Source organism: Drechmeria coniospora, chromosome 01 (assembly GCF_001625195.1).
Source record: "Drechmeria coniospora strain ARSEF 6962 chromosome 01, whole genome shotgun sequence".
Classification (NCBI taxonomy): domain Eukaryota; kingdom Fungi; phylum Ascomycota; class Sordariomycetes; order Hypocreales; family Ophiocordycipitaceae; genus Drechmeria; species Drechmeria coniospora.
The window spans coordinates 5,801,475-5,815,954 of NC_054389.1; the positions used below are offsets into that span (position 1 = coordinate 5,801,475).

A 14,480-nucleotide genomic window follows, 5' to 3' on the forward strand; every position below is an offset into this window, starting at 1 on the left:
CACGGCGTTCCCTCAAGCTCGGCTTTCACATCTGTTCGTTTTGGCCCTCCCTCTCCTACCGCGGCGACCCGACCCGACTGAGCAGACGACGGCTCGCCTTCCTCACATTGTCAGCTGCCAGCTGCATCTGCCTCGTCACGCGTCCATCGTCGCCCAGGCGGAGGACGCCGGGACACCCTGGCAGGGAACGTCTCCGAGCGAGCGGCTTTTACGGCACCGACCGAGACTTGGCCACGGCAGGTCATCCTACATCTGAGTGGCCAACCGACGTACGACGAATCACGTATTACAATACGAGTGCTCGTACCAAGTGCCACGGTGCAGGTCGGCCACACCGTCACCCGCGACCGGCTGTCAGCTGTCAAGGGTCAACATCGACCGTCCCTTCACCACCCCTGGTCCCTGTGAGGTTCGTCGCTTGCACTGCTGCTACGTACAGCACATGTACGATTAGGTCCTCGCCATGGCCATGCCCAACGACGTCTGGCGAGACATTGAGCAGGAAATACCATCTCTCTCGGACCCTTTTCTTCAAAAGTACCTCCAAGGACGTGAGAGTCTCATGCAGAAAGAGAAGTCGTCTCGCTCAGATGCCTCGTTCAGAAACTCGCTGTCTCCAATCGCTCGCCAGGCCTGCGACATCGTCGACCGCATTCGCAACCATGAGCAGAGCACGGTGTGGACGGCAGAAGTCGAGGAGAACATGGCCAGGGAAACTCGCCAGTGCGTCTTTCCCGGCATGATGTTCATGATGGCCAAGGAGCGCATGGAAGCCACGAAGCTGTGGAAGATTGTGCGGAAGATGCCCAAGGGTTGCCTTCTCCATGCTCACATGGATGCCATGGTCGACTTTGACTTTCTGCTCGACGAGCTCATGAAGCTGCCCGGCATGCACATGGCGAGCGACCGGCCCCTCGACACCGATGAAGCCAGGGAATCGGCCGCGTTCAGCTTCCGGTACCGGGAAAAGGAGAGGACGGAAGGCTCCATCTGGGACGAGTCGTACGAGCGCCAGAGCTTCATCCTGCTCACAAAGGTCGCCGACGAATTCCCCGACGGAGGCCGGACCGGCTTCCTGCGCTGGCTCAAGAGTCGCTGCACGCTGTCGACGGTCGACAGTCACGAGCAGCACCACGGCATCGACGCCATTTGGGAAAAGTTTGCCAAGTGCTTCACCGTCGTCGCCACCATCATTCACTACGAACCCATTTTCCGTTCCTTTCTACGTCGCCTCATGACTCTCCTCAAGGAAGATGGCGTGAACTGGGCCGAGCTGCGGTATGACCCTCGCTCCCCTTTTGCGACGCTCCCTTCGTCACGACGATTGCTAACCGGGCCGGACCGCACTAGCTTTACCTGGCCGCTCAACTATTGCCGCGACCGGCAGGAAGAGGCGGAGCAGGACTACAGCCACATGTTCAAGGTTCTCGCCGAAGAGGTTGCCGAGTTCAAGTCATGCCCGCAGGGACAAGGTTTCTGGGGCCTCACAACCATCTGGACGACGCTGCGGAGCTTCGAGACGAGACCGCTGGTGGAGAACATGGACCACTGCATCAGCACCAAGATGGAATTTCCTCATCTCATCGCCGGCTACGACGTCGTCGGACCCGAGGACCTCGGCAGGCCGCTTGTCGACCTGCTGCCGGAGCTGTTCTGGTTCCGTAAGCAGTGCACCGAGGAAGGCGTCAACATTCCCTTCTTCTTCCACGCCGGCGAGACGCTCGGCGACGGCTCGAGCACGGACCGCAACCTGTTCGACGCCATCCTCCTCGGCACGAGACGCATCGGCCACGCCTTCAGCCTCTACAAGCACCCGCTGCTGATCGACATGGTGAAAGAGAAGCGCATCCTCATCGAGTCGTGCCCCATCTCGAACGAGGTCCTCCGCCTGTGCGGTTCCATCACGGCCCACCCGCTGCCTGCGCTGCTCGCGCGCGGCGTCGCCTGCTGCTTGTGCAACGACGATCCCGCCATGCTCGGCCAGGACACAGCCGGCATGTCGCACGATTTCTGGCAGGCCTTGCAGGGTTGGGAAAACCTCGGCCTCGCCGGCTTGGGAAGCATGGCCGAGAACAGCGTCCGATGGGCCGCCTTTGAAGACCAGACGGCGGACCAATGGACCGATGGGATCAAGGCGGCGAGTTTGGGCACGGGTGTCAAGGCCAATCGCATGAAAGAGTGGCAGGTTGATTGGGAAAAGTTCTGTCTCTGGATCGTGGATGAATTCGGAGAAGAGTTTGGCGCCGACACCCTCGCCACGGAGACCCAAGTTTGCGGATAGGCGTCATCGTAAACGACGAGCAACTTGATGAGAAAAGGGTTCTCGGCCGCCGCATATGCGGCCGCATCGCGGCTGTTCCTTTTCACCTCGTCATTCAACCCACCGATGCACGATGCGCTCGGTGGCTCGTCCCTAGATAGAGGCCACGATCAGGACAACACTGAGACTGGCCAGTTCGACATCAACTACGAGAAAGCTTCCTGCAAGGTCGCAACTGCGTTGGGGAGCATCACCTTGACAGATGATGGCCGAGGGCACGACGTGACACCCATGCCACCGTGTCAACGTATCATGGCAGATGATTGTCCTGAAACACCTGTTCATGAACGCATTGTCGGCTTAGCCTCGTTGTCGGCCGTCGGCGCCTAAAGCGGGTTTAGCTGCTCGGCCCTACGAGCGCTCGGGGCTGACGACGGGTGAAGACGGAATTAGAAAACTCTCCTAAACACTGGCCAGTACCGCAGCCGATGCAGGCGGCTTCCAGGACCAAGATGTTCGAACGATCGTCTGTTTCTCGCTTTCGTCGGTCACGTACTTGCGGCGACATCATCGAGCACGGCAGCGTCGACAAATGGAAATGGACAGCACCAGGCTCGTACGAATCAGGCCGACCAACGCCAACCCCTTCTATGCGAGATGGGACGATGGGCCACGAGCACGATGAGGTGGCCACTGCAACATGCGAAACGGCAACGACTCGCTGTCTGGATATTACCCACCTGCCTTGTCAAACGAGAGGCGGGAACGGCCGGCGCGATACGACGGGACCACGGGTATTATAACTGATCACAAAACGCCCCCAACTCCGGCTCAAATTTCCCCTCTGAGGCATTTGCCCTACCTGCATCCCCCATTCCCTTCCGGTGCTCATGCTTCCGTGGACGTCGGCATGCCGTGTCCTGTGCTTGTGCTTGTGCACGCATGCGTTCACATCGACTGCCACATGTTTATGAGCCACTGGCTCAGTCGCAGAGGCTGCACTTCCACCAGGTCGCTTCGTTCGATGGCCTCGTTCAGCGTCGCCCGGCTGAAGTCGTATCGCCCGTTGGCCGTAGCCAAGAGTCGCTGATAGTACGCCACCCGGTCGACGTCTCCGGCCTCGACGTGGTAGTTCAGGTATGCCTGGAGTTCGGAAGTGGATCGAGTATGACGGTGAAACACCACTGACCGTTGTTAGCTTCCGAAGCCGTCCGCCTCTCGACTCCTGCTCGGCGTGGCCAAGGGGGAGCGCGTCCGATGGCCCGTTGGGCACCCACCGTTGCGGACGTAGCTGCACGTGTCGACGAGCTCGCGAACCGACATCCGATCGCCGCGCATGGTGAACTCGCTCGGCCATCGCTCGGGACCCAGGTCGATGGCGGCGACGAGGAAGCGCACGACGTCGTAGACGGACGACAGGCAGATGCGCACGGTGCGGCCTTTGCTGTCCTTGTCGGCGTACTCGGCCGTCGCGTTGCCGATGTCGACCAGGTACTCCCCCGGCTTCGCGATTCCCGAGCCGTGGCCGATGTTGAGGTAGCCGAGCCCGTACGGGTGGAAGCGCTCCATGAAGACGCCGCAGGAGAAGACGGTGTACTTGATGCGGCACTGGGCGGCGAGCTGCTTGAGCAGCGCCATGGCCTGCCCCGACCCGCGGTCGAGCGGATCGTGCTGCTGGGCCGGTCGCCGGCTCAGAGCTCCCTCGAACTCGGACGGCACAAAGTTTCGGACCCGGCTGCGGGCGGCGGCCTGGATGAGGGCCAGCTGCTCCCTGCCCGAGATCGTCGATATCACGAGGTCCACGCCTTGGAGGGTGAAGGTCAGGCTCGCGAGGTCGCCGTAGTCGACGACCTGGAGCTGGACCTCTAGCTGGCCGAATTCGGGTCTCGCCTGCGCCTGGTCAATACGCAGCCGTCCGTGGCTTCACCTGCGTGGAGGCCGAACAGTTCTTGATAAAACAACGACGTTGTAGGCGTTTGCCGCCTGCGACAGTTGCGTCGCGAGAAGGTACCCGAGGCCGCCTCCTCCGGCGACGGCGATTCGCATCATGGCTCCCGCAGCGCGATGGCCACCATGGGCCCAGGTCGGCCGTCGTGTCTCCTCGCGGCGAGTCGCACTCGGGCCTCTAACGTTGTCTCGTTTCTGACAGCTCGTTTTTTGGTGCGGCAACCGAATGCCTGCGGTGCGTACGAGTATGTTGTCCTAGCGAGCGAGCATGGGCCAAGGATCCGACCTTTGAATATAACCGGCCCGCCGAGGGGGGGGTGTCCGTTTCCCGCCTCGTTGACGTTACATTCGCGACACGAAACTAATCACCACTACGACGAAGAAATTACCGAAAAGTGCGCAAACCGCTTCTCGTCCCAGCGCGACTTGATGCATGCTGTGACCTCCGCCGGCAATCACACGCATGTCTTCTATCGAGACACCCACCCTGGGACGACGCCACGCGGGAAGGCACTGTTGGCTGCCCAGCCACGGGTAAGCCGTCGTGATGTTCTGCTCTCGGCTGGACGCCCTCTGGCGATCGGGAAACGGCTGTTTTTCTCGAGCCGGATTGGATGTTGCTCTTGAGCTCTGGCTTCCCGCCGACCACCCGTTTCGCAGGCCCACCGCGCAGGACAAAACCACTCCCTCCAAGGTGCGTTAAGTAAGTACTTGCGATCTTGACTCTCGCAGGTTGATACCTGGTGGTCGGCGGCTCGGCTTTGGGCGGAGGCGGGCCTAGACATCCATGATCCATGTCGAATCGGGTGCGAGCCCTTCTGGGGAGATCACGGCGAATAGGCGCAGACATGCACCGCTGGATCATTCAGCTTGTCCACCCTTCAGACAAGTGGCCAGAGCCAAGGGTGCTCCTTTTCCTCGAATCATGGCCGTAAGCACCCGGCTCTCATCCATGGTCACCACTGAAGCCCCCCGAAACCGGCACCATCCATCCTACTGCCCCATGTACGTCGCTTACACGTGCTGCGCACTTCACCTACGTGAAGCCGGCCAGCGCCAGGTCGGCTGCCGACCCGTCTTCCAGCTAGGTCTCGTAAGACGACCGGCCAGTCGCAGGCGATCCTGGTGCGGCGGCGACGGATCAACTCGAGTTGAGCGCGTGGAAGTGACACGATTGCATGCGGTTCGCCAGCTGATTTTCTCGGGCCTGGTTCCTGATGGCAACAAATCGCTGCAATCGCCGATGCATCATGTATGCTAGCGTCGCACGACGGTGAACTGTCTCGTTCTAGGGGCTCTGCCTGGCGTTTGAATGATTCGGAACGAGACCGTTTGGATAGACGGTCAGGAACCGGCATGGTTCAACCTCGCAAACCCAGCCACTGGTGGCCCAGGATGTTGATTCACCTTGAACTCTCCCTGACGGAACTGCCGTTAGAAAATTCCAGGAACTGAAACCGCAATAATATCCCATGGCCTCCTGTGCAACGTCGGCACCTGCCAACGCCTCATGGAACTTCCCCAGCCAGGGCACAACTGCCTCACCTTGTTGCCAGATGGGAAATTCGTCAGATGTGAGGATTTCAATATGGCCCGGCAGAACGTCCTTTGAACTTGTCGGTGCCTGAATCCTGCTTTCACATTGTCCTTGTTTCGGTAGCATACCTCCAACATCGATAACGCAACTGCATTATAGCGAAGTTGGGCAAAACACTGATCGCATGAGACGGATACATACAGGTAACTAATTTTTGTGTACTATCGATGTCGTTAATTTTACGAGTCGTTTAGCTAGTTACCAACGGAAGTGCACTCGTCACAATGCAATTGTCAAAGGCACGCGACCGCGAGGACATTTAGTTTCATGGTATATCTGCGCCTAAGCTACAAGTACATCTTAAAACCTCAGTCCTAGTGTCCCTGGCCCGATCAATGATTAGAATTTCCTTACTTGTACATGCTTAAACCAATATTTGACTCAATGGCAGTAGCATCGCTGGATAGGGGGTTTATTTCGGCCATGCTCCCCAAATCCTAGCATCCCTAAATCATTCTAGAGCTGACTTAGTCCACTCAATGTTCTACTGTAGTAGGTAAGTAATGAGCGTGTCGACCGAATGGCCTACAGTCCTTTGTGTATTTCGGGCGACTGCTAAATGGGAACGGCAATATCAAACAGATAATAATAGCTCTCGTTGTGTACATGTACACGAGGGTTGGTGGACCAAATTGAAGACTTCCAGGTTGTGGTGGAGCGCGGCAATTGCTTCAATGGGCTGATGGATGAATCGAGTGTCATTATTGAACGCTGAGGGAAGAAATGCTGAAAATAGATGACCAGGGTTTGATTATACCCTGGAAGGTGAGGTCATCCGCACAGCACCAGCTGCGGTATCAGGTGAAGAGGGGCGCTTGGAAGCGGGAGCACAGGCACGGAGTAGAAAGGTCAAAGTTTCGTTCATTCATGGCCATCCTACCTTCAGAAGTATGCTTGTAGGTTTGCTCCGAAGTTGGCTGACCAACGATATCTGGTTTCTCTTCTGATGGACTGACACAAACGTAGTTGACCGTTATGATTGCAACGCCGTGTCTTCTCTTGTCGCCCCGCTTCCTTTCCGCCAGCTCGCTGTGTGATCCACGAGTTGCTTCGCAACGCTCTGCTGGCCACGACGGCCCCAGCCACCACCACCGGGAGTGCAGACAATGATGCGGTCCCCGGCCTTCATTTCGGCGCTGTTCTTGGCTCCCAGGTTGATGTGCCGCTCCTCGTACTCCGTCTCGACTTCGGGGTCCTCCTTTCTACCGCCAATCTCGTGGAATTGGGCGAGTGACTTATCCCAGTTGGACATTTCCACCCTTCGCACCCACAGGTTGAGACCGCAGGCCCCGTCCTCACCGCCATGGAGGCCGTACGGGTGGTACACGCGGCGCTCGCTGAGAATCGAGACCTGCAGAGGGATGCGGAACTCAATGTCGCGAACGACGCCGTCGCCGCCGCGGTGCTGACCCGCACCGCCAGAGCCTTTCCGGATGGAAAACTCGCGAAGGAGAACGGGGTATCGCCGTTCAAAAATCTCCGAGTCTGTGATGCGTGTGTTGGTCATGTGAACATGCACGCCAGACGTGCCCTCCCAGTCAGGCCCGGCTCCGCTACCGCCAGCAATGGTTTCGTAGTAGCCGAAGCCCTTGACGGCCTTCTCACCCGGCTGGTTGCCACCGAAGCCAAATGTGAGATTGTTACAGCACCCCTGGCTGGCGGCGCAGGCCTGAAATGCCTTGAAGATAACATCCGTAATGCGCTGGCTCGTCAATACGTTGCCTCCGACAACGGCGGCCCCTGGAGACGGTGAGAGAATAGACTTGGGCGGAATCTTGACCTTGATAGGCTTCAGGCACCCCTGGTTCAGGGGAATGTCTTCCGATACCAAGCAGCGGAGGCAATAGATGATGGCGCTGTACGTGATGGCCTCGGGGGCATTGATGTTGCCGTAGACCTCGGCGCCGGTGCCCTCAAAGTCAAACTCGGCACTGCCACTGTCGGGATCGATGCTAATCTTCAGCTGAATAGGGGAGCCGTCGTCCATGTGGTCGATGGCGGAGAGTTCTCGGCCCTCGAAACGCTTGTGCACGTTCTTGAGCAGCTTTCGGACCGACTGCTCGGCGTTCTCTTGGATCTGAACCATGTAAAACTGGACAGTCTCTTCACCGTACTCCTCGATGAGGCTGTCGATGAGGGAGATGCCCTTTTGGTTGGCCGATACCTGAGCGCGGAGATCGTTGATGTTGTCGGCGAGGCATCGCGTGCCGCTGCAACCAGGATACCTGGCTGGCTCATCGTAAAAGAGCTCAACCACGCGCTTCTCATTAAATTTGCCACCGCTGACGAGCTTCTCGCTTCGAATCGCGGCACCTTCTTGGAAGAGCTCGCGGGAGTGGGGCGGCATGCTTCCGGCGGTGATGCCGCCGATATCAGCGTGGTGAGCTCGCGATGCCGCGTAAAAGAGAATCTTCTCGCCCTTGTCATCAAAGGCCGGCATGACGAGCGTTACGTCGGGCAGGTGGGTGCCGCCGTACGAGGGGTGGTTGGCGATGATGACATCCCCCTTGGCTAGCTTGCCCTTCCAGATTTCGGCCTGTCGCTTGACACACGTTGACATTGATCCCAGATGGACGGGAAGGTGCGGCGCGTTGGCGACAAGGCCGCCGGTAGCGTCGAAGATGGCACACGAGAAGTCGAGACGCTCCTTGACATTTGTGCTGACGCTTGTCTTTTGGAGGGCCCGGCCCATTTGCTCAGCAATGGCCATGAAGCGGTGGCCAAAGATAGAGAGCATGACCGGGTCCACCTCGCGCGCGGACCGGTCCCTGTGGGATCTGGCTCGAGTTAGCCATGTACAATGCGCAATGAACCAGTAGTTGGGCTTGGCATACTCATCCTTGGGCTCGCTCCCGATATCTAGCACGACGTGCGTTCCCGTGACCAGGGCCTTTGTCCCTGGTGTCACGACGATCGTCTGCGTTCCATCAGCAAGCATGGCTGGGCCGGTAACGACGTCCCCGATATCAAGGTTCTCCAGCTTGTAAACGGGAGTCTCGAGCCGGCCGCCCTGGAAAAAGACAGCCTTCGTGCCGTGACACTTTGTCTCCGTCACAGGTAGCTGCTTGATCACCTTGAGCTGCTGATCCACCGTCTTCTCCTGGTGTCGAAAACTTTTACCGATGCCCCTGACTCTCACGTCGTCGATTATGATGTCGCGGTCATCGAGTGTAAAGCCAAATTCGTAGTGGTGGTGCCTTACAAAGGCCTTGCCAAACTCCCAGTCCTTGCCGCCGAAGTGAGCCGAGGCCTCCTCAGGAGAGGGCATGACAATCATGAGAGCCGACTCGGTTCCACGGTAGCGCATGTTGAGGTACTCTTGGAACACAATCTCGCCATCGTCGAAACCTTGCTCCTTCAGCGCCGCGCGAGACTTCTCCTTCAGCTTTTCCATTTTGCGCTGCAGCTCACCGATGGCGGCGCTGTCGTCATCCCAGACTGTGGAGTCGGGTTCCTGCCGCTCATCGACGACATCGGCGAGGGCCATGCCATAGGCAGAGAGAACTGAGGAGTAGCGGTGGACAAGGATCTGACGGATTCCAAGAGATTCTGCGATGGCGACGGCGTGCTGGCCACCGGCTCCGCCAAAGGTCGCAAGACGATGCTTGGAGGAGTCGTGACCCTTGGCCTCGGTGATGGATCGAATAGGCCTCGTCATGGTCTCGTTTGCTATGGTCAGGAAACCGTAGGCCACTTCATCGACGCTTAGGGATTTCCCGGTCTCCTTGTTGACTTGATCTGTCAACTCCTGCAGCACCGCCTTGCTCGCCTCAAGATCCAACCCTTCATCCTCGTTCTTGCCAAAGATCTTGGGGAAGAATTCCGGCAGCAGGCGGCCAAGGTAAAGGTTTGCATCCGTCACGGTAGCAGGGCCTCCTTTCCGGTAGCAGGCGGGTCCAGGGTGTGCGCCGGCAGATTCGGGCCCGACGACAAAGAGCCCGTTGCGGAAGAATAGCCTCGAGCCGCCGCCGGCTGCAACGGTGTTGATATCGAGCTGCGGGGATTGGATGGTGACGCCAGCGGTGGTGGTCTCGAAAACGTGCTCGTAGCGGCCTTCGCCGTATCGAGAGACGTCGGTGCTTGTTCCGCCCATGTCGAAGCCGATGACGGGAGTTTTCGTCTCCTCGTCGTACGAAGTTACGGCGTACCCGACGACGCCTCCAGCCGGTCCGGAGAGGATGGCCTTCAGGCCGGTAAACTTGTCGACGTCTACAAGACCGCCATCACTTTGCATAAACTCGCAGCGCGCTCCCTGGTGCTCCTGATCTGGCTTGATCTTTTGCGTTCCGAGGCCGCCCTGGAAGCCACGTTGAAAACCGTCAATGTATCGCCTGATGGCAGGTGTGAGATAGGCATCGGCACAGACTGAAGTTGCCCTGGGGACGAGTTTAACCATGGGCATAAGCTCGTGGCTAAGCGAAATGTGCTTGAAGCCAATCTCCCTGGCTACGCGGCCAATTTGGGCCTCGTGGTCGGGGAAAGTGTAGGCATGCATGAGGCAGACGGCGATACTTCGGATACCTTTGCCATAAACTTCCGACAGTCGTTCCCTGATATCCTCATCTTGCGCTCTTGTGAGTATTCGGACCGTCTCTCCAGAGAGACCACGGACGAGATGTTTGCCCCGGGCCGCCTCCGTTCCGACCTGAGCTTCCGGCTCGGTGACGATCCTGCACGGGTCCTCGGCGTAGTCCTCGAGCGTCACTCTCTCGTCAATCTCGACGACCGTCTCATACAGAACATCGGGTTTCCTGATGGCCAAGTCAAAAATTCTTGGTCGCGACTGGTTGCCGATGGCGAGGCAGTCCCTGAACCCCTTGGTCACCACCAGGGCAATCTTCTCGCCCTTGCGCTCAAGGAGAGCATTCGTAGCCACAGTGGTGCCCATACGAATAGAGGCGATCTTGGACGTGTCAAGGGGCTCTCCGCGGGGGATTTCGCGGCCGAGGAAATGGCTCATGATGCGGCGGATGCCCTCGAGGGGAGCGTCCTTGTAGTTGGCGGGATCCTCGGAGAGGAGCTTGATGATGATGTCCTCGCCATTGTGCTCGCCAACACAGTCGGTAAAGGTGCCGCCGCGGTCAATGGCTATACGGATGCCACGTTCCTTGGGGGCCGATGACGAAGGCGATGACCGTGAAGCGGCTGCCATGGCGACGGTGACGGGGCCTGCGTGTGTCGGCACTTGGGGTGCAGAGTCCTGTCCGAGATGATCGCGGCAGCAAGGGTCCAGAATTCAATGGCCTCGCTAATAGCAGCTCACAAGGAGGACCGGGGACGTTGTATCATGCAAGGCGAGAGGGGAGGCGAGATTTGAGCCTTGATTCTACATTGTACAGTGCACGGTCTGAATCTGGTGGATTGATAAGCACTGCAGGCACCCAGGAGGAGTGAGGAGGGGCTTGTGGTAATAGTAGGTGCCAGCTTCCGTGCTTCCAGCTTCCGTGCTTCCGTGCCAATGCCTTGTACATTAATCTTCGGCGGCGCCCAGTTGACAGGAGCTGCTACCCCACTGCAGGTACTACTCCGTACTGCCAGCGGCATCGGCCAGTTACATACAACGTACGTACACCTACCTATGTACTTGCACTTACTGCAGCAGGCATCCCGTATCGTACATGTACTGTAATACGAGTATTACTTACAGTACTTACATGTACACCTAAATAAGTGGTTTGTACCAAGGACCCCTCGTCAGGGTGACGACGATTCAACCATTGCCAGCAATGGCGGCCACGATGAGCCGTACTTCTACAAGTACAGTGACTTTCCCCCCTGCAGCTACAAACAACGCTCGTGGCTGCCGACATTATAACGGTTCTATGGGATGATCGGGCGATGGTGATGGAGTTTTTGGGATGCTTCCTTCGTCTAGCTGCAGAAAGAACTTCAACCTACGGGTCATCTCAATAGCGGGAATCCCGGATGCACTTCGACTTCACCAGCTCCCAAGACTCCCGAATCGGAATTCGAAAGGCCTGGCTCCTGGGCGCTGGGTCTAGGGCTGAGCTGTCTCCCGCAATGCCGCCTTCGGCCAGCGATCGAGTTGCTGGAACTGCCAGCTCATCACTCAGGCAAAGTCAGTGGGCGATATCGATTGCGAGAGACGATCGAGTGCCAGAGTCGGTAGCGTTTGCCACTGGGTCTTGGAGGACGTCAAGCTGCTCCCATTCTCCTGCCAGGATCGTAAACCGGCTGGAAGGGTGCTCTGCCTTTTTAAAGGAATTGCTCCTGGCAATGGCTGCCACGCGTTCCTAGGCACACCATGTGTGATGTGCCTACTTACGTCAGCGAAACCCAACTCGCGCATCAGCTGCTGTGCGATTGACATCACCGCGCAGGTTGCATGCATGGCGAGTGAAGCGGCCGACCAGCCAGTAGCGGCGCATTTCAGGATACATCTGGGAGCGATCAGCATCATGGTTGGAATAGATATTGACGAGTTCGCCTGGATGCACACGCATACAGGGGACAGGCCCCCAAAATCACGCTGCCGTGAAGCCGTCTCGTGGTGCTAGTACGGGCGAATGACGGGCTTAGGGCGCCGGTCACGCCACCCGCACAGCACTTGGCTCATGACCTCATTCAGATAAAGGCTGCCGCTTGCTGAGCATCTGCCAATGAGGGGTTGTCATTGAAACAGCTGATTTCTTGAGCGACGTGCACGATGTGATGTAGACGTGCTGCCAAACGAGACAGAAAAGGGTGTGTGACAGAGACAAGTTTGTCCTTCCTGCCTCCTCTCTCGACACGCAGGGATCTTGTACGAGCTGGGTCGGCAGGCGTCGTGGCAAGCAGTCAGTCGGTCGTCAAGGGAAAGATGATAAAGAACGGCTTGTCCTCCTTCGATCGGCCTTGGCGACTTGCGTGCCCGCATCCATCCTGTCGTATTTGCCGACGTTGACTGATCTGTCGTCCCTCGCAGACGTAGCTTGTCAAGACGTATTCATCATCACACAGTACATCACCTGTCCATCAGCATGGTCCTCGATCGACTGGTCAGCATGGCCCTCCGGGCTACGGAGCTCGTCTTCGCCGCCATCGTCGCCGGCGTCACAGGCCACTACCTGCACCAGTCCGACGCCAGCTCGTGGGACTTGAGCCGCTTCATCTACACCGAAGTGGTCGCTGCCATCGCCATGTTCCTATCCCTCATATGGCTGTTTCCTTTCTCTTCCACTTTCATCCACTGGCCCATGGACCTCATCGTCAGTGTCCTGTGGTGGATCTCGTTTGGTCTGCTCGTCAATGCAAGTGCTCCCCGACAACCGGTCGCGGAGCGGCATCTGCTAATATGGGACAGCTCGTCGGAACTTCCTGCGGCGCCGTCTTCTACTGGGGCGACGTCTCTCTGCGAGGCGACGAGTGCGGTAGGTTCAAGGCTGATATCGCTTTCGCTTTTCTTTCGGCCCTCCTGTGGCTCGTCTCGGCACTTGTCGGTATCCTCTGGGTTCGAAAGCAGGACCGCCGCGCTGCCGCTCGTGCCGACGTTCACCACAGCCGACCTTGGTACCGACGAAGTCGAGCCTAGCGCTGGTGCTTTCGCCCTGACCGATAACTCAACATGTCCCATGTATCGAGCAAGGCATTGCAATATCTCCATTCGAAATCTATATGCGAATTGGAGCAAGCTTTGTTTGCATTGGAGTCGTTTGCTGTTCAAAGATGCGATCCGGATGGAAAGCCGGTCACTTCTAGATTGACCCTGCGGGATGTACATGGTACTCTTGCTACCCTGAGGAGCAGCGCCCAACGGCTTGCTATTTCTGTGGTTTTTCGGGGGGACTTGCTTGTCGGAGCATGTCGCGTCGGCAAATCGACATCATGACCGTAATATAAATAATACCATGCTGAAGCATGCAACCATTTCTGAAACCAACCGAAATATTCTATGATTGAAAGTCGAAAGATACCAAGTGGCAAGGAAATGATATTGCTCAGGACGGATGCCAGCGCTTCCCGCTGAAACGTAGATGGAATCGTGACCGTCCGGCATGTACGTCATTGCAATTCTTGTTATTAAGTGTTTACTTGAGGCCACAGTTCTTCGGGATTTGATCCGAGCTTCGAGGCAGGCTTTGCCGATATTCGACATGATGTCGTGCTTGGCTCAGCGAGCATCGTAGTACCGGGCAGTCGATTGTGGTTGAGGTTGGAAGCCTCAGGTCGCGGGTTTTGGCGGGCAAGGAGCTCCGCACCATTCATCAACTAGTGAGCTCACCAGCCACACATGTACAGGTAGCAGCGATGCTCGGCAAATTACAACTACGCTTGCCCTGGCTGACGCACTGCCAGACTCGCCACAGCCACCTCCAGCCCGGGTCAGTCGTTGCGTCATCGCTCTGTTTCCCACCGTCCTTCCTCACTTCCTCTCCAGAGCAGTAACAAATTGCGTTGGGCAAAACAGAATCCGACTCCACTTCATCCCAATACGTGACGGAGACTACCGTCCGGACCATGGCCAGCGTATGCGCGTCGTCCTCCATTGCTGTCGCTTCAACGTCACTCCCGACAGGTATGACGTTGTGATGTGAAGCCAACCAACGAGGCGTCCAGTTGAACCAGGGCCTGGCTTTGGGGTGCTACGGTACGACATGTTATGACGATGCGTCTTGCACATCCGTTCTATTCCCCTGTGGCCTGTGCCCGTGCCCGTGCCTGTGCTGGGGGAAACCA

The 14,480-nt window shown here is 57.7% G+C and overlaps 4 protein-coding genes across 4 annotated transcripts; 2 read left to right on the forward strand and 2 right to left on the reverse strand.

Moving 5' to 3' along the window:
* Positions 1-463: 463 nt before the first annotated feature.
* DCS_01469 (adenosine deaminase family protein) lies at positions 464-2,281 on the forward strand (the record flags this gene model as incomplete). Its single annotated transcript, XM_040798801.1, has 1 exon — positions 464-2,281. The coding sequence occupies one exon, from the start codon at positions 464-466 to the stop codon at positions 2,279-2,281; it is 1,818 nt and encodes a 605-aa protein (XP_040659684.1).
* A 927-nt stretch (positions 2,282-3,208) lies between these two features.
* DCS_01470 (isoflavone reductase family protein) lies at positions 3,209-4,306 on the reverse strand (the record flags this gene model as incomplete). The annotated part of the gene is made up of 3 exons (XM_040798802.1): positions 3,209-3,444; positions 3,538-4,156; positions 4,205-4,306. The coding sequence occupies 3 exons, from the start codon at positions 4,304-4,306 to the stop codon at positions 3,209-3,211; spliced, it is 957 nt and encodes a 318-aa protein (XP_040659685.1).
* Positions 4,307-6,777: 2,471 nt separating this feature from the next.
* DCS_01471 (uncharacterized protein) lies at positions 6,778-10,956 on the reverse strand (the record flags this gene model as incomplete). Its single annotated transcript, XM_040798803.1, has 1 exon — positions 6,778-10,956. The coding sequence occupies one exon, from the start codon at positions 10,954-10,956 to the stop codon at positions 6,778-6,780; it is 4,179 nt and encodes a 1,392-aa protein (XP_040659686.1).
* Positions 10,957-12,784: 1,828 nt separating this feature from the next.
* Positions 12,785-13,335, forward strand: DCS_01472 (integral membrane protein; the record flags this gene model as incomplete). The annotated part of the gene is made up of 2 exons (XM_040798804.1): positions 12,785-13,012; positions 13,108-13,335. The coding sequence occupies 2 exons, from the start codon at positions 12,785-12,787 to the stop codon at positions 13,333-13,335; spliced, it is 456 nt and encodes a 151-aa protein (XP_040659687.1).
* Positions 13,336-14,480: the final 1,145 nt, after the last annotated feature.